General features: G+C 43.4%; 1 protein-coding gene across 4 annotated transcripts in view; it reads right to left on the bottom strand.

Moving 5' to 3' along the window:
• Positions 1–24784, bottom strand: part of Prp4k (Pre-mRNA processing factor 4 kinase) — a 118067-nt gene extending 93283 nt beyond the window's left edge. For 3 of the 4 annotated variants that reach the window (XR_007602389.3, XR_007602390.3, XM_050193493.3), the window contains exons 1-3: positions 24372–24784; positions 15182–15640; positions 12580–13209 (exon numbers count right to left, since the gene is read on the bottom strand). Coding sequence is in view for 2 of the 4 variants with exons in the window: in XM_050193493.3 (XP_050049450.1) it covers positions 12580–13209; positions 15182–15640; positions 24372–24445 (1163 nt within the window). In the remaining 2 variants the exon portion in view is untranslated. Of the gene's footprint in view, positions 1–12579; positions 13210–15181; positions 15641–23758; positions 23907–24371 lie in introns of those variants that run through there. The other variant, XM_050193494.3, reaches the window with a different exon arrangement.
• Positions 24785–25674: the final 890 nt, after the last annotated feature.

Genomic DNA, 25674 nt, shown 5'->3' with positions numbered 1-25674 from the left:
TGCGTGCAGACCGCTTGGTTTGTCTTGTGAAGAGTCGTTCGCGTCGCATTCGACAGATGGTAAGCGCGATAAATATTGGCTAGACTTGGCACACGACATATCGCTGTAGCAAGTTCGGGGTGCGATCATTACACGGGAAATTAAAGAAAATCGAATTTTGACGACAAAATTCAGGGGTGCCATCATTATGCGAGTAAATACGGTATTTACTTTGTCAAATCTGATAATTTGTTATAATTATGTTCCTTATATTGAGGTTGGACTGCGGTGCTTTAAGACTAGTGAGCGACTGATCTATACATAAGACAGTGTAACACACTAAAGAAATCTTGGGCTAATGCTTTATGCATAGAGTATGTCTTATTGTTCGTGAAGCAAGAAGCTAATTTACAGTAAAACCTTGTTAATACGTACTCAAGTTAATAGGCAATCCCAATTTAAATATAGACGCAATGAATCACCCAACCTGTCACTACTGAACTTGATGTATTAGCTGACCGTTTAAGTTGTAGATGCTTACCGCATGCCAAATGGTTAGTGCTTAATATTTACTTCATTTTTCAGCCCATACAAGCGTGGAATCAACTAATCATACGCATAGACTATAGATGGAGAAATTGCGGCGCATAAATATTTGATAGACGACAGTCGCCACCAGTAGTTACGTCAAAGCATGGTGTGACGCGTTTCCTGCTCTCATAGCTTCTGGTGCTTCCACTTTGTCCACGGCGACGACGTGGAAGTGGACGATTTCGCTTCCGTATCAGATGCAGCTAATAGTACTGAATTTGGTGTTTTGTGGCACAAGGGCCAAGTATGGCCAAAGTGCACCAGGCCACAGTTAATGAGTTGACAATAGAGTAATAAATTACAACAGTTGTTTGTGACATGGCTGTAAAGGGGCCTAAAAGAACAGTCACTGTAAAGTCCGTAAAATGTCACAGTTAATGAGTTGACAATAGAGTAATAAATTATGACAGTTGGTTGTGACATGGCTGTAAAGGGGCCTAAAAGAACAGTCACTGTGAAGTCCGTAAAATGTATATGTAATAAAATTATGGAAATGTGAACTATACACACAAAAGATGCATTGTGAAGTGATGATAATACGAACTACAATATGTCATTGGTGAAAATTTCCAAGAAGCACTACTGCACTTCCAGAGCCCTTGAAATGCAAGGGCTGGGAAGCATATGCGACACAAAGCGATGCTACTGCAGCAGCAGCCTCTTGCAAGAGGATGCGCTACGAATCTCTAGTGCTTATCACTTTCAATAAACCAAAATCAAGAAGCTTAAAACTGATTTACTATAAAAAACAGCTCTAGTCCAAGGAACATCGTTGGATGGCGAGGAAAATGCTCTCTGTAAGCTAAAGGGAAGAAGTACCGTAAAAACCCGCGTATAATACAAGTTTTTTTTTTATTATTATTGGCGTCCCAAATTTTCGGCTCGTTCTATATGCAGATCCGAACGAAAATTTCAGTCAGAAATTTGGGCTAGAAGTTTTGGTTTCGTTATTGCTGCGTGGCTATGGCTTGGCTTCCTTATTGCTGCATGGCTACAGCTTGATTTCATTATTGCTGCGTGACTACAGCAAGCCGGTGGCATGTGGAGTGTTTCGCGTCCAAGCCTTGGGGTGGCACCACCATTGAAATGACAGCGCACCGCCAGCAGCGGTAATCGAAGTGTCAGCCTTTATATTAACTTTATTTTTAACGCTTCAAACCAGCACGTACAGAAAAACATTTCTCTTTTAAATTTTAGGCTGTTTGAAGCAAATTCAGATTAAACGCTGAAAAGTTTTATGTTGTAACAACTTCCCGAATGGGTAACGGCAAGAGAGAGAGCAGGCAGTCTGGACCAGAAGACAAACAGTGGCAACAGAATTCGCCCTTGTGAAAGCTACGTGTTTGTGCACAAATCGAGTTGAAATTTGTTGGATATCGTGAACTAAATGGAGTGACATCTTCAGCTACAAAAGTGGAGGAACTTTAGCAGCATACCAGCCAGCGACGGCTCGTTGTGATCGGATTTATTTCTTCATTCCGCGACGGACAGCTTGTGTTCACCAGAAATGTGTGGCGAGACTGTACATAGTATCTTTTTGCAGACAAACAACTATGCATTTACGTACCAGTATATCTTGTGAAACTTTATTCTCTTACTTTTTATTTCATGTAAACATCGATGCTGTTATAATAAAGCTGTTTATTTGCAGCAAGTTGGTGTGATTGGCGTCGCGATTTCGCTCGGCCTAAACAGCAGTGCCAACCTTCAAAGGTAGATGTACAAGCTAATTCTGAGCCCTCAACAGGAATATATATATTATGTAAACGAGCTAAAATTGGGATATACCTGGCCAAAGCAAGTGGGCAGTGCAACAGCAATAGCAGAAGCAGACGACGGTCGTCTGCTGTGCCGTACTCCTCGCATGTCATTCCGCTTTCAACACACATTTCACTTTCTAAACAACTAAAAATTATTCAAACGTTGCCTGTCGTTTTTAAATTTAGATTATAAGCGAATAATATTAAAAACATCATCTAGTAATAATAAGTGAACATTTTTCTGGTATCAGTGCAACTACCATTAGAATCTAGGCGGCGCTAGCATCGCCAGCGAGAACTGCCCCCATTGGCTCTATGGGAATGTCACGGGCTTGACTGCAGCATTGTTCCTTTATTGTTGAGTGCGCACCTTGGCAGCACACGTGCAAACTACGCTTCGCGAAGTGCATTTTTTAAAATTCCGCATTGAAGGACCAAGATGTCCGGACCACGAAAACAGTACTCGGCTGCTTTCAAGAGAAAGGTTATTTTAGCCGCACAGAACATCGGCAACAGTACGGCCAGGAGGCAGTTTGGCGTCAATGAGAAAAGCATTCGCGGATGGCGTCGACAGAAGGAAGCCCTTTTCGCGTGCAGCGAAACGTGAAGAAGATTTTAGCATCCCGAAGAGTGGGACATTCCCAGAAATTGAACTCGCCCTGACGTAGTTCGTACACGAACTGTGAGCCACGCATCTAGCTGTGAGCGTGGAGCTTATGCAGGCAAAAGCTAAGGAGCTTGCAAGAGAAAAAAAGCTACTGAGCTCCGCCTTCAAAGCGAGCAAGCACTGAATTTCTCACTACATGTGCCGTGCTGAATTTTCCTTACGCCACCGAACTTCGATTTCGCAAAAGCTGCAAGAATCGTTTGAAGAGCTGCTTGTGGCTTTCCAGCGCCACATTATTTCGCTGCGCAAATCCAAGAACTTCCAGCTAGAGCAAATCGGCAATGCCGACCTAACACTGGTTTATCTGGACATGCCATCACCCCTTACCGTGCACGAAAAGGGCTTTAAACAAGTTTATATCCGGTCCACTGACACCGAGAAAAGGCGAGTTACCATCATGTCGAGCATGGCAGACAGACGCAAGCTCCTGCCCTATGTCGTCTTCAAGCGCAAGACAGTGCCTAAAGGTGAGGAGTTGCCAAAAAATGTGTTCATGAGATGCCACGAGAAAGGCTGGATGAACGAGAATCTTGTGCTCGACTGGATAAAGTCCGTCTGGTGTAGGCGGCTTGGTGCACTGTTGTCGTTCCCGTCCATCCTTGTGCTGGATGTATTTCATTGCCATTTGGCCAACTCAGTGAAGAGGCTGTTGCGCGAATCTGGCACTGAACTCGTCGTTATCCCGGGAGAGATGACATCTCACTCATCTCGGCGGTCATAACTTCGTCACTGCTGGAATGTAGTGGGGGGACATCCAGTTCTATTGCAATTCCATCCTTCAGAACTTCGTGTGCACCCTCCTTTTACCACGACCGGTTTTGAGGTGTTCGTTGTAGTATGGCTCTGTTCAAAGCGTTCATTACATCTGGGCACAGTATTATTAGACAGGGTCGAAAAATCGTAAATGCAGTGAAATAAGGTCATCACAACCAATAAATCATTATATCTGGGATCGTTATAAGTGGGTTTGACTGTACTTGAGCATGTCCTACATGATAATTTCAGCTCCTGGCACAGAGCTTTTGCATGCATTCAAGGGAGTTCTCAGTTTGGCGACGTCAAAGGGATGGCTGTATGGTTCATTTTGTCTGCATCTGTGGTCAAGTGTCTTATGTTCTGCTATTTGTTTATATTCAAGGAATAATTCAGAATAATGCATGGAGCCAGACACACGTTCAAAGTATTCCCCAAGTGCATCAGCTCAGGGTGTTCCCTTCGTTGTTTACCAGGGGCAATGGATGGCTTTGCTGTCCCTTAAGACTTCGTAACCCGTTGTATACTTTTGCCTCCTGTGTAGGCGAATGGCTGAGAGGAACCACTCCCAGTTTGCCCTCCTAGCTTTCCATCACATCCGCTTCCCTGTGATTTATAGTGTTTGAACTCTATCAGATTTTTTGCAGTTGGTGATCGACAAAGTATGCCCCATGCTTTATTTTGTTTCTTTCATGCCTGCTTGCAGTCGTCATTCCAACAAGGCACTCATCTTTTGCATGAATGAATGAATGAATGAATGTGTGGTGTATATTGGCACAAGGGCCAGGTATGGCCAAAGAGCGCCAGGTCCATAATGATGAGTTCGCAGTGTAGTTATGAGTTCTATAAAGTTGATGAGATGTGGCTGTAAAGGGGCCTTAAGAATAGTCACTCTAAAGTGCATAAAATCTATCTGTAATAATATTATGCCGATGACAAATGACATATACTATAAGCATTAAAATCCACTGCGAAATAATGATACAATGTACAAAATATGTTAGATGCTTAAATTGGCTAGAGAACTACTGCTTCGTTAGATCCCTTGAAACACAAGGGCCTGGAGGCATGTGCTATGTAAAATATCACAGCGGCATCCTCTGGAAAGAGGATGCGCTACGAATGTAATGGACTTATAACATGTAGGACAACATCATTAAAAAAACCAAGGACTGCTTTAGTGGCAAAGAGCGGTTCTTGGCCAAGAAACATAGCGGGGTGAAGGGGGACAGAATAGCGGTATGTAAAAGGAAAATGCTTCTTTCTCTCAGATTCGGCCTCCCGACACTCCAGGAGAATGTGAAGGACGGTCAGCCTTTCACCACATCTATCACAGGTTGGAGGTTCATTTCCAGTAAGTAGAAAATTATGAGTGCCAAATGTGTCCTATTCTCAGAAGACAGAGTAGGACATCTGTTTGCCATGATTTTGTTGCCGAGGGCCAAAAACCTAACCGTGGCTTTATCACATGCAGCTTATTATTTGTTTCTGCGTCCCACATGCGTTGCCAGTGATTTCGAAGTTTCTTTTGTAAGAAAGGCTTCAGATCTGTGACAGGGACAACAGCGATAGGATTAACAGCATGTGATGCAGATGACGTGGCCATCTAGTCCGCCAGAATGTTGCCCTCGATGCCCCCATGGCCAGGCACCCAGCGTATAATGATATGCTGATTAGATAAGCTTTACAGAGATAGGAATAGAGTTCAATAAGGACTGGATTTTTGTGCCTAAAGAGTGACATCAAAGCCTTCACGACGCTTAGGGAGTCTGTATATATAACTGCTTTTTAGAGTTTTGATTTCCTTACATACATCACAGCCGACAATATTGCATAGGCTTCGGCCGTAAAGATATTTGTTTCCGGATGCAGTACATCGGATTCCGAGAAGGATGGACTGACGGCTGCATAGGACACCCCGGCATGTGACTTGGAAGCGTCTGTGTAGAACTCTGTGCATGAGTGCTTAAACTGAAGTTCTAGGAAATGCATTCGGATTTCAACCTCTGGTGCGTGCTTTGCAACTTTTAGAAAGGATACGTCACATTCTACCACCTGCCTCTCCCAAGGGGGGTAACCGCTTGGTTGGATGCATTAAGCGATGCTCGAGGAGTGGGATATTCATTTCAACGCTAAACTCCCTCATGCGCAGTGAAAAGGGCTGTCTTACAGAGGGACGATTACGAAAGAGTGTAGCATATGTCATATCGTTAACGGTATTAAAACATGGATGCTCATGATTAGAGTGCATTCTGAGAAAATATGTGAGGCTAATGTATGTTCTCTGTAAGTGGAGTGACCACTCATTTCATTCGGCATATAAGCTTTCAATCAGGCTTGTTCTGAAAGCGCCAGTGGCTAAGCGGATACCTAGATGGTGGACAGGATCTAGCATTAGCGCACTCAGGGCGGCAGAGTTATATACTACGGCACCATAGTCTAGTCGTGATTGAACTAGGCTCCTGTAAAGATTTAATGAACACTTTCTGTCGCTACCCCAGGTTGATTGGGATAGGATTTTAAGTAAGTTCATTGTTTTTAGACATTTTGCTTTAAGATATTTTATATGTGGAATGAAAGTAAGCCTGGAGTCAACTATAACACCTAGGAATTTGTGTTCTTTGTTCACAGGTATTTGTTGTCCGCACAGTTCTAAGCAAGGATCTGGAACCAGGCCTCTCTTTCTTGTAAAAAAGAACACAAGAACTTTTGTGAGGATTGATTTTAAATCCATTTTTCTCTGCCCACCTCGACACTTTGTTCAAGCCATGCTGTACCTGTCTCTCGCACACTGCCAGGTTACAGGATTTGAAACCTATTTGAATGTCATCCATGTAGACGGAATAAAAAATGGCCGGTGGTAATGAAGCTCTAAGTGTTATCTTAACAATAAAGAGTGTGCAGCTAAGCATGCCTCCCTGGGGTACACCAGTTTCCTGTATAAAAGGACATGAGAGTACATTGCCGACTTTTAGCCGGAAGGTACGATTAGACAAATAGCTTTCTATTAGGTTTAGCATATTGCAATGAATGCCCATTTCTGACAAGCCTCTCAAGATTCCGTAGCACCCCCCACGTTGTGTCGTATGCCTTCTCCATGTTGAGGAATATGGATAAGAAAAACTGTTTGTGTACAAATGCGTCACAGATATTTCCTTCAATACGTACAAGATGATCGGTTGTGGACCTCCCTTCTCTGAAGCCACACTGATAGGGATCAAGCATTTTGCTGAGTTCAAGGAAATGGATGAGTCGCCGATTAATCATTTTTTTCAAATACCTTACAAAGGCCACTTGTGAGGGCTATAGAGCGGTAACTTGTCACAGAGGAAGGGTCTTTCCCTTGTTTCGAAACAGGGACCACAATGGCTTCTTTCTATGCGGTTCGAAGGTATCCTACAGCCCAAATAGTGTTGAAAAGTGTGAGAAGTATAACTTGCATGTTATTTCGTAACTTTTTGATCATTTCATACATGATTCTGTCAGATACCAGTGCAGAGCTCTTGCATGCGATCAAGGCAGCTCTCAAATTGGCAACTCGGCAATACGGTTTTCATGAATAAGTTCAGTTGTTAGTCCAGCCACCTTTCTGTCTCTTTGTCTATGTCTGCTTCTTGATTTTTTCTACTTTCAAGTTTGCTGGCATCCTCCTAGTATAACCATGTACCAAATAGCCCAACAAGCCACTCTCATGAATACTAAAAGGACGGTTGTACGGTTCATTTTGTCGGCATTTTCTTATGAATGGCTTACATTCTTCTATTTGTTTATATTTGACGAAGGATTGTGAATAATGGTTTGAACTTGACACGCTCTCAAAGTGCTCCCCAAGGGAGTCTGTCTGGTCTTGGAGGGTATCACTCTGTGTGTTTGCCAAAGGGAGTGAATATGTTTGTCGCCCTATTAACCCTGTTCCAGACTTTGGCCTCATCTGTTACAAGTTGATACCCAATAAAAACTTCTGCCAACTCTCTCTTCTGGCCTGTCGGCACGTTCTCCTGCCTTGGGACTTTACTTTCTTAAAATTTATAAGATTCTCTGCAGTGGAAAAAGCGCGTAGCAATCCCCATGCCTTGTTCTGTTTCCTATGAGCGATCCTACATTCGTCGTTCCACCACAAGACACGCCGTTTGAATGCCAAACCACTTACTTCAGATATGTATTTAGATGCGGCATCTATTATGAAGGCTGTAAAATACTCCACAGCAGCATCAATTCCTAACGAAGACATGTCAGCCCATGAGATACTAGTAAGAGTTCGGAATTTCTCCCAATCGGCTGTATCAACCTTCCACCTAGGAGCCTGTGGTGGATATTCATTTTCTTTAGATGTTCTTAGCAGTATGGGTAAGTGGTCGCTCCCGTAAGGGTTGTTGGTAACTTCCCATTCAAGTTCAGGCAGTATAGATGGGGAAACTATGCTAAGATCAATTGAAGAAATAGTTCTGTTTGCAAGACAGTAATATGTGGGTTCTTTCTTATTCAGCAGACACGCACCAGAAGAAAAAAGGAACTGTTCAACAAGACGACTTCGCGCATCTATACAAGAGTCACCCCACAAGCAGCTGTGTGCATTGAAATCGCCAATAACAACATAAGGTTCTGGCAATTCATCTACAAAGGACTGAAATTCATGTTTGTTTAATTGTTAATGAAAGGGTATGTAAAGCGAGCAAATGGTGATGAGTTTGTTTAGGAGAACAACTCGAACCGCCAGTGCTTCAAGGGGGGTTTGTAGATGTAAACATTGACGTGCTATGCTTTTATGAATTACAATAGCAACACCACCCGATGATGCGACAGCATCATCGCGATCTTTGCGAAACCTAACATACTGTCGGAGAAAGTTTGTGTGTTTCGATTTTAAGTGTGTTTCCTGTAAACACAGCACTTTTGGATTGTGTTCGTGGATAAGTTCTTGCACATCATCAAGGTTTCTAAGAAGACCTCTGACATTCCATTGAATAATTTGTGTATCCTGTTAAGAACGGCCAACTGCAGTGCAAGTTTGCCAGAACCTCATCTTGGAACGCCACCGCCAACCTCTAGCCTCGTCGCCGTTGCGAGTGAAGGAGTTCGACGAAGCAGGCTTTGTGCTGAAACCGCCACCCGGGATGGAGCAGAATTCTACGAAGCCCCTCTGACGTCGGCTCCGGACCATTATACCTGTGTGTGTGTGCAACACGAGTATGTGAGCCCGCCTCCTCCAAAAGGACGGGTCATTTACGGTGGCGTCGAACGATGACTGGACGAACGTTTCCGTCCACTTGGAATCAAGGGGGGGACCAAGTGCTTATAAGCAGCGTTTGCCGGCTGCTAGTGTGTGCTCGTTGTCGTGCTCGTCGTAGTGAGCTGATTGCTCGTCGTGTGCTCGTTGTCGTGCTCGAAATGTACTCGTGAGCTGTGTGCTCGTAAGCGGTTTGCTGTATGCGTCATCTTGTGTGCTCGATTTGGGAGTCACGCTAGACTGTCGATGTATGTCTTGTTCAAAATGTTAATATGTAAATAAGTCCTGCTCTCCTAAGTACCGACGAAGAGTCAAGCTCCTTCCTACAGCTACCACTGCCAACTCTTACAATCCATACTGAAAGTAAATTGGTGCTGTGCGTATGGAAACAAAAGTGGTGCCTTCGATTACAGAGCTCTTTGGAGGCTCTGTAACATGGGTTTTGTCCTTTCTGGAGCGTTCGAGGGTGCCTCACCGCTCCTTAGGCGCTTGGTGCGCCGGGAGGATAGGTGTAGTGTCCATTGCCTCTTGTGAGGCGCCGGTCACGCGCTCTTGCGAGCAAGAAGTTACCCGAGAGAGTCCCGCCTCAGAGGGAAAGACCCCTGTGCCCACCAGCCCGGAGGTCGATGGGGCTGCCTTTGGGTTTGAGCTGCGCCGGCTGTTGACAACGCTGGAAGGGGTCGGGGAGGTTGAGGCATCCTTGGCTGCACCCACCTTCGGGGCTGCTATCGGTCCTGTGGGATCGCTGCGTGTAGCGCAGGTTGGTGCAGATAACTTTTCTGGGCCCGGCAACCCAAGGGTAGGCTGGCCTGTTTGCTGGTTGGGTGGAGTAGGCTTGCCTACTTCCACCCTGGGGGCAGGAGCCAAAGGTACCAGCTCGCTGCGAGTGGGCTGGGCACTTGGCACTGGCCGCTGCGACGCTGCCCCCCGACGCGCTGCGTCAGCATAAGGTGTGCTGTGGAAAGGTGAGCACCTCTTACTGGCTTTTTTCTTTTCTTTCGACTCGTGATTGTCTTTTTCTTTCTTCCAGTTCGGATAGGAGTGTGAGTATGCTGGATGGTCACCACTGCAGTTCACACAGTGAGGTGTGCCACCACAGTTGTCGGAGGGGTGGCCTTGGACTCCACACTTTGCACAAGTTATTTGACCACGACAGCTCTGCAAGCCATGGCCAAAATGGCCGAACCTTTGGCATTGGAAACACCGTCTAGGGTTGGGGATATATGGTCGGACAGTTAACCTAATGTATCCGGTTTCAATGGTTTTCGGCAGTACGCTAGAAGCAAATGTTAGGACAAGATGTTTGGTGGGGATTTCTTTGTTGTCTCGTCTAAGAATAATACGCTATACATTGGTTACATTTTTATCTTTCCATCCTTCCAGGAGTTCAGCTTCTGTCAAATCTTGGAGGTCTGCCTCCAACACGACTCCGCGTGAGCTATTCATTGATCTGTGGGGTGTAACAGAAACTGGTATACTACCAAATGTCACAAGACTGCCTAGCTTCACGTATTGATGTTACTGAGGGATCTCAAGGAGAAGGTCTCCACTAGCCATTTTCGTCTCTTTATAACCTGACCCTAAGGCTTCAATCAACGATTTTGCAACTGTGAATGGTGAAATGAATCTGGCCTGTTTTTCATAGTTCTCACTGTGCACAACATGGACTTTCGGATAGGTCTCTTTTGTTCGATTAAAATATGTGCTTAGCTCATCGGTGCGTCCCCTCTTTTGAGGGTGACGATCAAGATTGCGGGGAAATGCTGGTGTTCCCATAGTACTTTGGTTTCTTTTCGGCAGCAATGGCAACCACCCACCATGGCGCCCAACTTGGGGACGCGGCAGCACTAAACGTGTAATGCTGCAAGCGCCAACCGTACATTGCTACTATAACCTAATATATTATACCCAAGGGAGGGCACATATACAAGATTAACCCAAGCCGCCTAGGAAAATTAGGAAGTGACAGAAGAGAAGAGATGATAGAATAGTAAAAGGAAGAATATAGGAAAGAAAAAGATGGAAGAGGGGGAGAGGAAAAGACTGCAGATTTCCTCCAAGTGGGTCAGTCTGGAGGTGCCATCTACGTGAAGCAGAGGCCAAAGAGGTGTGTTGCCTCCGTCATTGGGATGTCCCCGAATGACACCAGGTTCGGCAGCTTGTTATGTTTCGAATCGCGGAGTTCCAAATGAAGATCGCCGATAGCCATCTTCAATGCTTTGTAGCCTGTGCTAAGAGCTTTGGTCAGAGATTTTGAAATGAGGAAAGGTGAGATCATTCTCACCGTCTTTTCTGGCTTATCAGAATGATGGTATCGAGGAAAGGTTTCTTTTTGTCGTCCAAAAAACTGGAACACTTTAATGGTGCACCCTCTTTTCTGAGGGCGATCAACGAGTTTACGAAGAGAACTATCCATGAGTGTATCTACAGATTTCGGCAGAAACACCAGCCACCCATCGTGGAGCCCAATAAAGGGACGCCGCACGACTCATAAAGAACAAGTCCTGCAGACGCCAACTGTACATTTCTGTTATAACCAAATATGTACAGCCAAGATTGGTTGTTCAACACAAGGTTAAACCTTGCTGACAGGAAGATCGGAAGTAAAAAGAAGTGAAGACCAGAAAGATTTAAAGTGAGAGAGAAAGACGAAGATTGGAGGGGAGGATAGGAAAAGGCAACTACCCATTTGCCCCAGGTGGGTCAGTCTGGGGTGCTATCTACGTGAAGCCGAGGCCAAAGGGGTGTGTTGGCTCCGCTGATAGACTATAAAGGTCCAAACACCCTGCATCAGCTCAACGCCCAGGATCCCCTCTTCCCCGGACACAGCTAAGCCACACACAGTTAAGCATGGGAGGGTTCGATCCCCATGTGCTTGAGTTTGTGGTGTCGCAACGCACCAAATGCCTGCTAATGCAGACACCCCTGCAGGCTGGGATCCGAAACGGCATGTGCACTGGCTGTTGTGAGGGTGTTCGCAGAGAATTGGGGCCCGATAAACTGGCTCATGATTTTGCTTAATTTGAGAATGCCATTGTCACTGCAAGGCCGCCACAGTGGCAAGTGAAAATTAGATTTTTTGCTGTGAACTCGCAAATAAAACTAGCCTGTGTGTATTTTAGTGAGAATTAAGATGTTCTTTTCTTGCCGGTAAGTCTATAGTTGCTCATCTGCCATTGTCGGTTTATTAGCACATCTCTTAGTGCGTACCTGATCCACGTTCCCCATCAACTATGTATTAATGAGGTTTTACCGTAACTAAACTTGTTGCATTTGCTATTAGAAGATGTCGACACATACATATGCACACAGTTTGCACTGCTTGATATCTTGTGCATAATTTAGCTGCAATTAAATGCCACTGAATCTACTGTGCAGGAGAAAATTGCACTCGCAAGGCTTACTGAAACAGCTGTCTGAATACAACAGGAGGCTGTTTAAGTAAACCCCACTTATTTTGCTTGCATGATTAGAAAAGTAGAGTACATAGCACTCATAAAACATTGCAAACATAAAACAATTATAGGGTAGTAAACCAAACAGTGTCAGCAACATTTTTGAAACAAAGGCTCTACTAAAGAGCAAGGAGTATTCCAGCATACCTGGGTGGTGATAGCCGCCGAGGAGCTGCACGTCTAGGTGAAGGACTTCTGGGAGCATGTCGATCACCCGCACGCCTCGGTGATAATGAGCGCCGTCGATCAAGCTCTGGTCCTCGATAGCGTGGTGGTGACAATTTCCTCAATGGTGAAGTTTTCCTGCAAGGTGAGCTTTTCCGAATAGGTGAAACTTTTCGTGCTGGGGATCTTTTTCGTGAAAGTGATCTTCGAAATGGTGATGCCCTACGATCTGGTGACATTCTCCGAGATGGTGAAGCTCTCCGAGTAGGTGAAAGTTTACGTGAAGGGGACATCTTTCGAGGTGACACCCTGTGCGAAGGAGACACTCTCCTTGGAGATGAAGCCCTTCGTGAAGGGGATCCCTTTCGCATCGGAGAGCACCTGCGGACTGGAGACATCCCCTTACGACCAGGAGAAACCCTGCGACTGGGGGAGGTTCTTCGACTCGGTGACAATTTCCGTGATGGTGACTTGCGGGACGGAGAGCTTCGCCTTGAGGGGCTTTTCTTTGGGCTCTTCCGGTGTCGTGAAGAAGGACTTTCCTTCTTCTGCATGGACCGTTTTTGGTTTGGACTGGAGGCATCCTGCTGAGCCTTTTCAGTGTGTGCCTTCCTGTTGAAAGAATGGCTCATGTTCAACATGCTCCAGTTTAACAAGACTGGCGACTACATAGTTTTCTCTGGGTATACTAAGCTACTAAAGAAATAAGGCCAAAATCTGAAAAATGAAGTCAGGTTTTCTCATGGGAATTACGACTTCAATATTCCATGATCACAATAATATTGGGAACGACAGGCCTAAAATATACAAGAGCATTATTAAAGAAACAAGACCTTCAAAATTCTATACTCCGTTTCATACATTAGGTGCAATGCTGTGGAGGCTAGAGATACTTTTTGCAGTGGATGCGTTCACGCTTTGAAATAGTTTGGTGTTTCTTGACCAGATTTTTGTGAAAATTTTCTTTATATACAAGCTCAGTTCTGAATGAAAAAAAAGAATTTACCCTTAGAAACAAACAAACCATGCACTCATGCGGCAACTAACACGTTTTAAATAAATTTGCTTTTCATTTTCTAATTGCAGCCCATCACGGCAGTTCACGTTCACGCGTGGAATGATCAATTTTGGTGACCAGACTTCTTGCGTAGCTTCCACAGTGTTGCACCTGATGTATGAAATCGAGTATAGTTCCGTAGAATTTAGCTTTTAATATACACCTGTCTGCTTCAAGAGCAGCACAGGGTACCAATATTGGCTGTTCTTCGAGTTAACACTTCGGAAACCTTACAAACTTGAAGACACGACAACAAATTTCTAAACAGCTACTTAGTACAGGACAAAGGTAACCATTCGCCACAACATACGAAAGCAGCCCCTCTACCTAGAAATATGCATCCCAAACACCACAAAGAAACACTGGAAGAACTTGCTAAAGCTATAGAGAAAAAATTCCAGGACTTTCAGGACATGGCCTACGTTAACACGACAGAGTACAGAGCCCACCGCAACATGTCCATCGTGGCAGTTGATGCGGATGGTGACCTCAAAGTAAGCGGCTCGATTCGAACTGACAATGCCAAACTAGCCGAGAAATCGGCCATTGCATTAGCAATAGCTTCCACACAGGCCAAATGCGTAATCAACGACTCCAAAGTCGTAGTCCGCAATCAAGGGGGCGCATCTCGCCGGAATCATGACGGATCCTAGTTAACTTTCGCGACCAGCGGGCAGTCCAAAACATCTGGGTACACGCGCACTCCTCCCTCCTCAGCGATGAATCGGCGCACACCGTGGCTCGAGGACTTGCATTACAGATTCATCATTACAGTCATTACAGATTGGGAAGGGTCCGGTATCCCCCAACATACCTAACACTTGCTAAGCAACAAGCGATGGCCTGGCGCCTCCTTCGAACCAATATGTACCTGAACCCAGTGGCCTACAGCCACTAGTACCCAGGCCAGTATTCGGACAAATGTGAACTATGTAAGGAACAGGCAGACCTGCCACACATTCTATGGGCTTGCTCTCAGGCGACGTGACAGGGCCGCATAATAACTAATGATGAGCAGTGGGAGACCATGCTGCTCAGCTTGGCCCCTAAAGACCAACTTTGGGCCGTCCAGCTAGCTGAGGACACCATCAGGGCCCAAGGACTACTGGCCACCATTTAGATGGGGACTTTTTTTTAGTTACTTCTCTATCTAGATGTACATGAGACTTGCTACTTGTTGGGCAATATATGTTACTTAACATGAATGTAGTGTTCTGCATCAAACAAAACTAATAGCTTTGCAAGCTTGGAAACCAGCACAAGGAGCTTGTACTGGTCTATATGATAAAGCTGCAAAGTGATTTAATCATAAAAGTACCTGAAATACAATTATATGTACAGAATATGATATTTGAGCATGTATCTGAAATAAATACTTGTGTAAATATCTTGTATCAATATTTGAGATATAACTTCAAGTATTATGTCCAGCCCTGATAATTGTTATCCACTTCTGTGGCCTAGCCGTAACAAAGAAAAAATTACACATAATTAGCAATCACGTGAAGCAACTATGAACAAACCAACCTGCTTGAGCGAGGAGAGCCATCCCGTTCTTTATGGTGATCACTGCGAGAATGAGAATGTTCTCGATTTTTTCCCTCTCGATCAGCTTTGTGGTCTAGAGAAGATGTTCGTGAATGTTTCTTGCTGCTACTGTCCTGGCTTCTACTAGACAACTTGGTCTTCTTGCCTTTGTGAACATCTTCATCTGAGCTTCCATAGTCACTTGGGACAAGCGTATAAAGCTTCGCCTGTAAAATTGCCTTCTGCTCTTCCAACTCTTCAAGGTTCATGTTGCTAACTTGAAGGGTGTCTTGACCGGTTGCCGTATCTAAAGGTGGGGCTCCTTTATCACCGCTCGACTTGCGCTTCTTGTCCTTGGAACTGTGATGGTGCTTATGCTTATGCTTGTGCTTCCGTTTTTTGTGTTTGCTACCTCCCTCCTTAACTTCTTTTCGAGTGGTTTCTGTAATTGGCTCATCACTGGAAGAAAAACAGAATAAATATGACTGAGATGAAAAACAAGACGACAGCAAGTGTAGGCCATGTACTTCACAAAGACTGTTTTTCTAGTTTGTTTTTAACCATGGCATTGCATATTGAGTAACAGGAAGAAAACAAATAGGCAGGCATCTGAGCACTGATTCAAACTTGTAATGACAGCTTAAGATAGTTATAAAGCCTGTTTAATGCTTAATACACACTGACTCAAATGACTATCAATTTGTGCAGTGCCTGTCTCATTATTTTATGACACCGCACCAAAATAGATTTTTACACCAGAAAAAAAGCTGTTTCCTAAATCTACCTAGTCTTAAGCTAATTAATAGCTGAAGACACTGAAAAATATTCTAAACAATTTAAAACTGCAGGCTTTTGCGTCCTCATTCAGTTTGATTCTGCAAACTACGACTACTGTAACATAAGTGCAAGGGCTGTAAGATTTCGAGCACATCAAATAACATTAATGCCAAGAGGGAGGGCTGCACAGCCAACTGGAAATGGCAATGACACAGTGCGTAATTTCTTGAAGTTGGGAAACATGTTTAAGAGGAAGCAGGCAATCATGAGGAAAATAGATATGTTACACAAGAGCCTCATGCTATCAACTATAAGGTACATACTTTACTGCATGTTTGCTTAAATGAAGACTAAAACACTAAATTAAGTTGGATTGCTAAACATACACTTAAAAAAAAAAACCAGGACACTTCTTTCACATTTGGGTCATTTTTGACATACCAAGCTCTACTTTTGGTAAAAGTAATCTAGTGGTATTTCAGAAGTGTAATCTGCTAACCTAACAACTTGACATTTTTCTTTTCAGTACCTGTTTAATGACAAACTTACTAGACAACACCCCTCTTTGTTCTGCATTGCCTTTTCTGTCAGAAATTCAAAAACTCAATTAGTCATGATTATGCTAGGTTCTATTATAATAAAAACAGGATGCTTAATATATATCACACATCATATGACACTTGAATCAGCCTTCACTCTCATAAAGACATTAGTATCATAGCACAACTAATCACTAAGTTTGCATATATCACAGCACAAACTCATAGTCAAACTTAGAAGTTCAAATGTTAAAGTTTCACGCATGCTTTTTTTCTTCTCGATAACCAGGAGAAATAGTGAATGAAGAGACTCCACAAGGTTTGTCTTAGCATTCCTGGAGAGGCAATTCCATACACCTAAGTTATTGTTGGCCAAATAAAGTGGCAGCAACAACATTGCTGTTGTTGCACTCTGTCTTGGCCCCTCTCTTTTTTCCATTAAAGACTTGTTTCGCATTAGAAACTATGTCGCAGGAAAAACAACAGCACCAACTAGCCAAACTCTCTTTAGTTATGGCAGCGACAAGTTACACTCCTCGCATGTTTAATGCCTACTAGCTCAATCTAAATCCTATGTCTTTCAGTATCATATATAACGCAAATGCTGCTTTAAAACTCGACATCTGATAAAGATTTCTGAAAGAAAGAAAATACCCCATTCATAAAGACTCAAAATGCTGCACACATAGAAGATGCCAGTGCATGCTGTTTTGTGCAATTTTGCAATATATGGTGCATGAAATTACTTAGTTAATGTAACATGCTAAGAAAACATGCATCCCAGAGCAACCACCCCATTTGTTTTCTCTGGCAAAATAACGCTTTCAGGATGTACACAGAGATTGCCAGCTTCTGCAAGAGCCCCACAGATCACAGAGTGCCAGAACTTAGCCGTGGATGTTGGGGCAGCTTACACATGTCAGAGGCAGCATTTCATTGCGTACTTATCTATGTTCATCGTGATGAACAGATTTCCCAGCAACAAGTGGCAAACATTTTTATTTATTTATTTAGTAGATACGGCAGACCTTTTGGTCCAAGCAGAGGGGCAATAGAATGCATACAAACAAAAGAGAACAAATTAGGAACAAGCAAATACTAATTTATACAATTTTTAGTCACACTGTCTGTAAACTGTCATTCCAGTCTGATATTGTTCTGGGAAAAAAAGAAAATTTAAACTTGTCAGTTCGAGCATAATAGGGTGTTAGTGAGTCCGGATGATGCTGTCCTGTGTGCAGTGTTATTGCAGGCATTATGTAAGTCGATGGTTTAATTTCAAGCCTGTTGTTGAGAAAAAGGGAAAGGAATTCAAGCCTTAGCAGCTTTCGGCATGATTTACAAAGCAGGTCAGTCAGTATTCAGCTTTTACACTGAAACATTGCCTACACTCGTCTTGCTGATCAGTTACGTCTGTTACAGGAGTGGTGGTGATGCAATGACTTAGATATAACAGCATATTCCTTCAGAACCAAAAACAATTGAGCCATGCCTGGTAACATGAGTTCTGCAAGTGGCATTTTTGTAATCAGAGAAATGTGCACAAAAAAAGAAAAAACTACTGTAGTTTTTCACAGCTCTGCTTTACACAACACATTCTACACAAAACAGATCTTTAATGCTGAGGCTTTTCAGCAAACATTTAATAACACTCTAAGATTCACGATTTTCAAGCCATGATTTTGATGAAAGATTTCAAGCCATGGAATGCACTGAGCCACACCTTGACTGAGCAGGAGACTCAAGCAATTCTACAGTTTAAAAAAAAAAAAGTTAACTTCTGTGGTTTCATATACCTTGACTGACTGAATGCAGTGATTGTTCACTTTCCTATCACAGACACGTGAATAGCTGCACACACTGCTCATGCCTCTTCCAGGCATCCAAACTTTGAAATGCTCTTTCATGCAGTGTAATCTCACCACCTTATTTTATTTCCTGTGGGTACTGTAGAAATCTGAAGCCCCACCATGACTTGGCAACACACTGTACTACAAACGCAGACAGGACACACACACACTTTCTTTTTCTCGATTCTATTTTGGAAAAAATGTCTATGTGCAGTTAATACACAGATAAATATGCAAAGTTTGTTTTTTCTTCTCAGCAAACCATTTATGAAATGACACCTTCCAGTACTGCAGGCAGCAAGGGATAAGCTTTAATTTTATGTATGCATAGAAAACACTGAGATGATACACCAGCATACATCTACTACCACCATGACTTGCTACAGCTAAGCTCACTTTGTTGCTTCCTCCACAGCAAGGCGGCATTTTTTGTGGAAACTAACAATGTTGCTTATATTTATGTAACAAGAAAAATTTCCTTTCAAGTTGGCACTGTGGCTATTACAAAAGTCTGTGCAGCGAATGCAACTGAGCTCCCAATTACGTAGTAATTACACATATTGCCTACAATAACTCAGCTTCATAGTAACAAAAGAACTAACTTGAATGTTCTTTCTTTTTACTAAGGAAATACTTTAGCATGCATTTTAATCTATTGAAATATGTATACCTCGGCTGACTGATTTCTTTAAGCATGCATGGATGTGAACAGAAGAAACAGCACATAGAGGCCACATTCTGCAATTATTTGCTTTCACAATGCATCATAGTTAACAACACTCATAGCCTGGACATAAACAACATCATGATGTAAGGGCAGCAGATGTTACACTATGAAAATACTCTTGAAAGCATTAAGTTCCAGAATGTGACTCCATGACTTCGTAGCAAAGAAAGTATCCCAGACATATGGAATTGAAGCAAAAAATGAGCATCACCCAAAACAAATGTTAATCATTGCAAGAACAATTCGCCTAGAACATGATAAAAAAACATTAAAATTTCACAAAATTCAACAAGCTTGTAAATAATGAAACTGTCTGCTTCTGCATGCTCAGCCAGCACCAGCTTCTCATACACACTAACAGCAGTGATACACATTCAACAGTGTGCAGTGACATTTTAATCTGTAGTCCACAAGACAAATTATGCCCCTCCTCTTTGCTACCACTTAAGAAGTCTAAAAAATCGGCTTAGCCATATTGAGTTTTTGCATAAGTGTCACTTTTTTTCTGGAGTTTTACGTGCCAAAACAACAATAAGATTATGAAGCACACCGTAGTGGGGGACTCTGGATTAATTTTGACCACCTGGGGTTCTTTCATGTGCACCCAATACCACATCAAAATGCGGCCACCGTAGCCGGAATTTGATCCCGCACCCTCAGGCTTAGCAGCAGTGTCACATTTTTACTGATGCTACTAAAATGCAGGGTGTCAGACTAACCCAATTGAAAACTGCTTGCGAACTGGACCCTGAGTAAACATGAACTCCCCCCCAAAAAACAACAATGGTTACCAGTTCGGAAAATGTTTTCTAAGTGCACCTCCGATATAACCATTTTTGAGAGTGTGCACAGTAAGAAATTCATTAGGCTAAACAAAACAGCTTCGCTTTCAGTCGGCTCGCTCTACTTGCAGCCTGTTATTACTTGCAAGTTGGTTTGTATGTATCAGTCGGGACAGATGCTGCACATATGCCAAAAGCCGCAGGGACTAAGCTGAGACCCTTGCAGTTTTGAACTCATCCCATGCTTATAGGCTCCAAGACAAACGTTTCTGGGGGGTCTCTGAAGGACTGCCAGTTGTGCTGCACCTTAACACGGGCCATTAACACAGGTGACTCAAACACCAGCTGTAAGAAGGGAAGCAGCACGACTGGGGCAATTCTGGTTTAAAACCTTAAAGGATGCACACCAGCAGATATGAAGAGCAGGAGACGAAGTCATGGGTGCAATGAGGCAAGCCAAAAAGAGGTGCAGTAACCAGCACACTGCTGGCGTGAGTGAATGTTGCTGTCTCCAAAAGCTTCGCATGTTTTCAACAGCATTGTGGGACAGACCACTACAGGTACTGCTTGTAATAACCTTCACTTTCACAGAGGAGAGGTAGCATATATGATACATTGGGCATTACAGGGTTGAGCAGTAAAAATAATTTTGAACATAAAGTAAGATGCTGTGTGGTCCACACATTATTGCTCACTTACAGCCCTTCCAGAAATATGATACTGCAGTAGCTGAAGTGATGTGAATTCAACTGAGTTGAAATTGATGGTGGCCAGTGCGAGCTATCAGACATTTGTAGAAAGCGAGACTGTTTGGTGAGGCTGTTATGTGATGTAGAATTGAAGCAATGTACGCATGAAACGAGGTGTCTAAAAAATTTTTTTTCTTAACTATAAAGCTGCTTGTCATTTCACTGCAAGTATAATGTCTGGCATTCTATATTTCTTCGTTTAATTTGTTGATGTAGTTACCATGAAGATGCTTGATTATTGCCTGCAGTGCTTAGGCACTAAAAATTGCTAAAATTGTCACTAAAAACTGTAATTCTCAATTTACTGAGAAACAAAATTGCACAATTTAATCATCCCTACAGCTTCTCTTTTTCATGTTTACAAGATACCCAATGTCACACAGTTATTGCACATACTTAAATTACGACAAACACATTAATAAGCTATGTTAAGTGCAATACAAACCATTACAAGAGGCACACCTCTACACAGGATGTTTTCATACTGTGTGCATGAAACACATTTGATATCTCTTTCTCTCGTTCATATGTATATTTGTTCAATTAAAATACATAAAGCCAGCTGGGCAACTGAAGTTATCACTAAAAATACCTGTTTGATGTAGCTCTCCCAATATTAAATTTCCTTCCTTGAAACCAAGTAAAATGCCAAGTCCTGTTTCCCATGTGTCAGTAAAGTCATCTTGTAATTATTTGGGATAAAAGCTTGTACACACACGTTAGTTCATAGCCTGCATGCACCATGTCGTGTGACATTACCACGAGAGGTCAAGGATCAAAAGAATTGTTCTGAACCGATTCGATGCTGTGAACTAGCTAGCCAACTTTTAATTTATTTTCCAAATGAGAACTGAACAAGCATAAAATTGAAGCAGCTTGGACCTGAACTAATGCACAATTTTTTTTTTTTTGGTTCGACACCCTGCCAAATGGGCAATTTTTTACCAAGACTAGCTGCAAATAAAACTGTGTTAGCTGGGCCAGTTCAAGGCCAGCTTTTGGTAAGAGTAGGAATTCCTTTTATTCAGGAAGAGCAGCAACATCATAGAAAGCCAACAAGACCCAGATTGCTAGGCCCCTTGCACTACAAAAAGGGCATCAACAAATACGTACATAAAGCTGGGAGCCAACTGGATCCAGTTAGGATCGTCACTGGCACCAGTTGACTTCTAGCCAAGGCCTGCTAGCTTGACAGGGTACAAGATTAACAAAGTTAATATCTGAGTGCGACCCACTATCCCCTAGTTGCTAGCCGAGCATAATCCTTTCTTGTCAACATACAACATATAACATATACAACACATAATCAACATATAATCCCAAGTTGGTTTCTGTAGACAGAAGCAAACTTAGGATTGACATCCTAATGTGGTCCACAATGAGACTGCAGATGTCTCATCGTTCATAAGCCAGCAAAGCTTTGTTGCCATATTTTTCTGCTGCACAAAGTGCAACCACAGCTTCAATGTGCAAAAAAGGTAGTTTGCCAAAAAGTCTTAATTACACTTGAACTCTCACTAGGCTACATTACAAAACAAGCTCCGTTTTGCACACTTGTGTGGCAACATGCAAAGACAAGTCTTCTCAACATAGTTTGTATCAATGTACAGTGCTCACGGAATGAAATAGGACACGGAGCATTTAGTAGAACCCTACATATGTGCAAAGTACGCGAGAGCACCATGTCATGTCGCTAGGAATTTGGTCACCAAACGTGACGAGGACTCCGGTGTAAGCGTTCGCGCCAAAATTACGTCGATGTGACACGAACTGCAGCCGGTTGAAACGAAAGTATGCGCACTACTTAGCCCTAAATTGACGCGTTTCATTCCGTGAGCACTGTACAGTCAGCATCACCCTTGTGTAATGTGCGGGAACGGCGGCCACTGGGGCACTCCAGAGGCAGCCAGGGACATTTAACGGTAGCTGCTAGGCACGTTTGGGCCCAGCAACTACCGTTAGACGTTACTGGCTCGCTCTTGAGCGCCCCCGGAGGCAGCCATTCCCACGCTCTACACAAGGGTGACACCGACTGTACATTGTGCTGGCTTCACTATGCATTGCACAGAAAAATTAGAGCAGCTTGGTGCTGTCAACCGACAGCCTTCCTTTGTGGTACTGGTGGTGTGCAGGTCTCACTGACCCTTGTGTGGTGTTCAAGGGCTTCCGATATGCACTTAAGCATTTTAACTTCTAAACACACTGTCTGCCAGCTTGCCACCCAAGCCAAATGCAAAAACTCGTTACAGTCTGCAGCTGCAACCCGCAGACAAGACTCAAATGAAATCCCCAGACTGTCCCAACTATTCCAAGCAACAACTGGAGGCATGCTTCATAAACCATTCAGATTTAGCGTAGTCAGGTCCCAGCTTGAAAGTTTATTTAACATAATGAACGTATACAATTGCAAAGTACACACTTTTTGGACCCAACAAATTTGTTAAAGGGTCCCTACGTAGCAATTTCGGTTTACAAATTTTGCTTGGAGGGCATTTTCCTAAATACCTCAGCACTTTAAAAGAAAAGATTATATACCAAAATATTTATCTGAAATGATGTTCCAACACAATTTACCATCAAATCTGCTGCATAGGGGGTAGTAGTTTACATTCAAGTTTTAAAACATAATTATGTACAACCCATAATACATAAACGCATTTTAGGCGAATATGCAAGCCAAGAAAAATTAAATGAAACGAGGGGAGTCACTATACAGATAGAATGATAATCGGACACTACATTTTCAACCGACTATGCACATTCGACCGCGAGATTGTACGGAACACACCGTTACGATTAACCTTTGTAATGGACGACCTGAACTATTTGCGGAATACGGCAGTGTACCTGAGCCTGAATGAATACAGTATATGCACAGATTAAAAAATAATAATAATGTGCGTAATTTAACAACACTAACCGCGCTACCTTCAAGCAACAAAAAATGCCATATAATATGCGTGTGCGACCGTGACGCAAGATCGAATGGTGTTCCATGCAAAGACATGATCAATAATTTCTCGCGCGCAGGAAAAATTATATGTAAACTTAGTAGAACGTGCCGTGTTATGCCCTACACTCGTTGCTTCTGCCAGCGGGGAGGAAGGGGGGGGGGGGGTGGCACGAAAAAAACATATCAGCGAGCTTGTTTACCTTTCCAACTGGTTCTTCAGCAACAACATTGCGCCAAGCTGCAACTAACGCCGTGCTACTAATCACTACTAATGAAATGGTCACGACAGTTTACAGCGTGAAAATTTGCCTCCGTAGCTAAATAGCTAAGGACCCCCCCGGCACTCTATCGCAGTGTACCGTGGCCTCCGCACGGCTTACAGCACGGCTACCGTAACAGCAAAACACCAAGAGGGCTGTTCCACGCAATGTTGCTAGGATGCCCCGAATTATTAGCAGGAGCAATCAGTCAAACACAGGATGAATATCATGCTCACGACCTTTTTTATACTTCAACATATTAAAAGCTAGAAGTTCACGACATAGCGCACGTTGCGAACGTGCGTGCAAAACCTTCCAAGCGTTCAGCGGTGGCGTAATGCACCACTGAACAACGCTGCTCACGATCGTACAACTTTTTTTAGATGTGCGTTCGCTTTTCTTATACAGCTTCTATCACCCATTCATGCTTTCTGGGAAGGCGAAAAACAATGTTTAATTTCGTATATCACTACAGGAATTATTCAAAGAACATCGTTACGAAGCTATGCGCTTAGGCCGCGACCTCGTCGACGAGGCGTCGCTGTGCACTTACCTAAAATCGCCGTTTTTCACGTCTTGTGTTGTATCCAGGCTGAGGACGGTGCTCTGAACGCAAGACTTCGCCATTCTTCGCACTGCACGTCTTTACAATAACGAAAATAAATCACTAGCGCAGTTCACAAAGCAACCTAGCGAGCTGGCCCTCTAAAAACATTCGACGAACAGCGGCTGTTGATGTCACAGCGCGTGAGAAGCCGTCACCGTAGCCAAATGTAGAGACACTAGGCGGCCGAGCCGCCGACCGCCGAAATATGTCCTTTGATCATAGCCGTGGAACACTGCCAATACGGCCAATACTGCTTCAAAATCTGACCATTTCCTAAGCCTGGCAGAACACTAAAACCTTTACGTACCCCGGTGGCCCCTGCGGCCCTCACGTTTTAGACCCGGGCAAGTTAGTTAGCGCGAAGTTGAATGTCGACGAGTTGTGGCGCCGCTTGCGGCAGAAAAAAAAAATATTTTCAAATAAAACTTTGATTACCAAAAAAGAATTACTTGCTCGCGGGTGTCGCGCAAAGCTGAAAGATTTCAAAAAAATATTGTGCATTGAGAGTGGTTGCGCAGGAATCGAAGATTTGCAGCTGTTTATCTCCATAGATTTGGTTGTGACTAATCACTGATTGCCACAGCTACAAACCTACAAACAAACGCCTACTGAGTCTGTGGATGCATTATTAGTTCGTTTACTTGTCTATAGATGACGCTATTAAATACGAATCTATACCTTTTGGCATAGGGTTGGTACAAACAACTCTAGAGGGAACTGTCCCCATAGCGCTCATGTATGGTGTTTACCCACCATATAGTCGATCATTGAAATCCGCAACCGCAAGGGCGCCGCCATGTTGCTACTTTGTGCAGGCGCACATGTGGAGATGCTATTCAGGTGAAACGCGCAATCAACGCGATCCCGGGTCCAAGGAGGTTTTATAAAAAAAAGTATTCAGGAGTGGAGATGATGTCCTAAAAGTGAAGCCGGCCGCCGCCATCTTACTAGGGGAATCGATTACCGTTAGCATGTGGCGGAGAACAGCGGGAAGCGTTTTGTTACTTCTGAAAGCGTTCACACGGCCAATTTTGCGTACAGATGCTTCTCAACGTGTCTGCCTGTGTTTCTGGTTTTATGATAAAGTTAGAAGATCTTGGCAAGTTGTACGGGAGATCGTAATTTCACTACTCGGCCAATGACAAAATATTTTAGCCAGAAACAAGAACGTATTATTTTCTAATTTGTCTAAAATGTATGTTAATGCACGGCCGCTGGATAAAAAAGAACAACAGAAATTGCCGCCTGC

This window comes from Dermacentor andersoni, chromosome 1, assembly GCF_023375885.2.
Source record: "Dermacentor andersoni chromosome 1, qqDerAnde1_hic_scaffold, whole genome shotgun sequence".
Taxonomy (NCBI): Eukaryota; Metazoa; Arthropoda; class Arachnida; order Ixodida; family Ixodidae; genus Dermacentor; species Dermacentor andersoni.
Note: the sequence above shows the minus strand (reverse complement) of the source record. Positions and strands in the feature narration are given on the sequence as shown.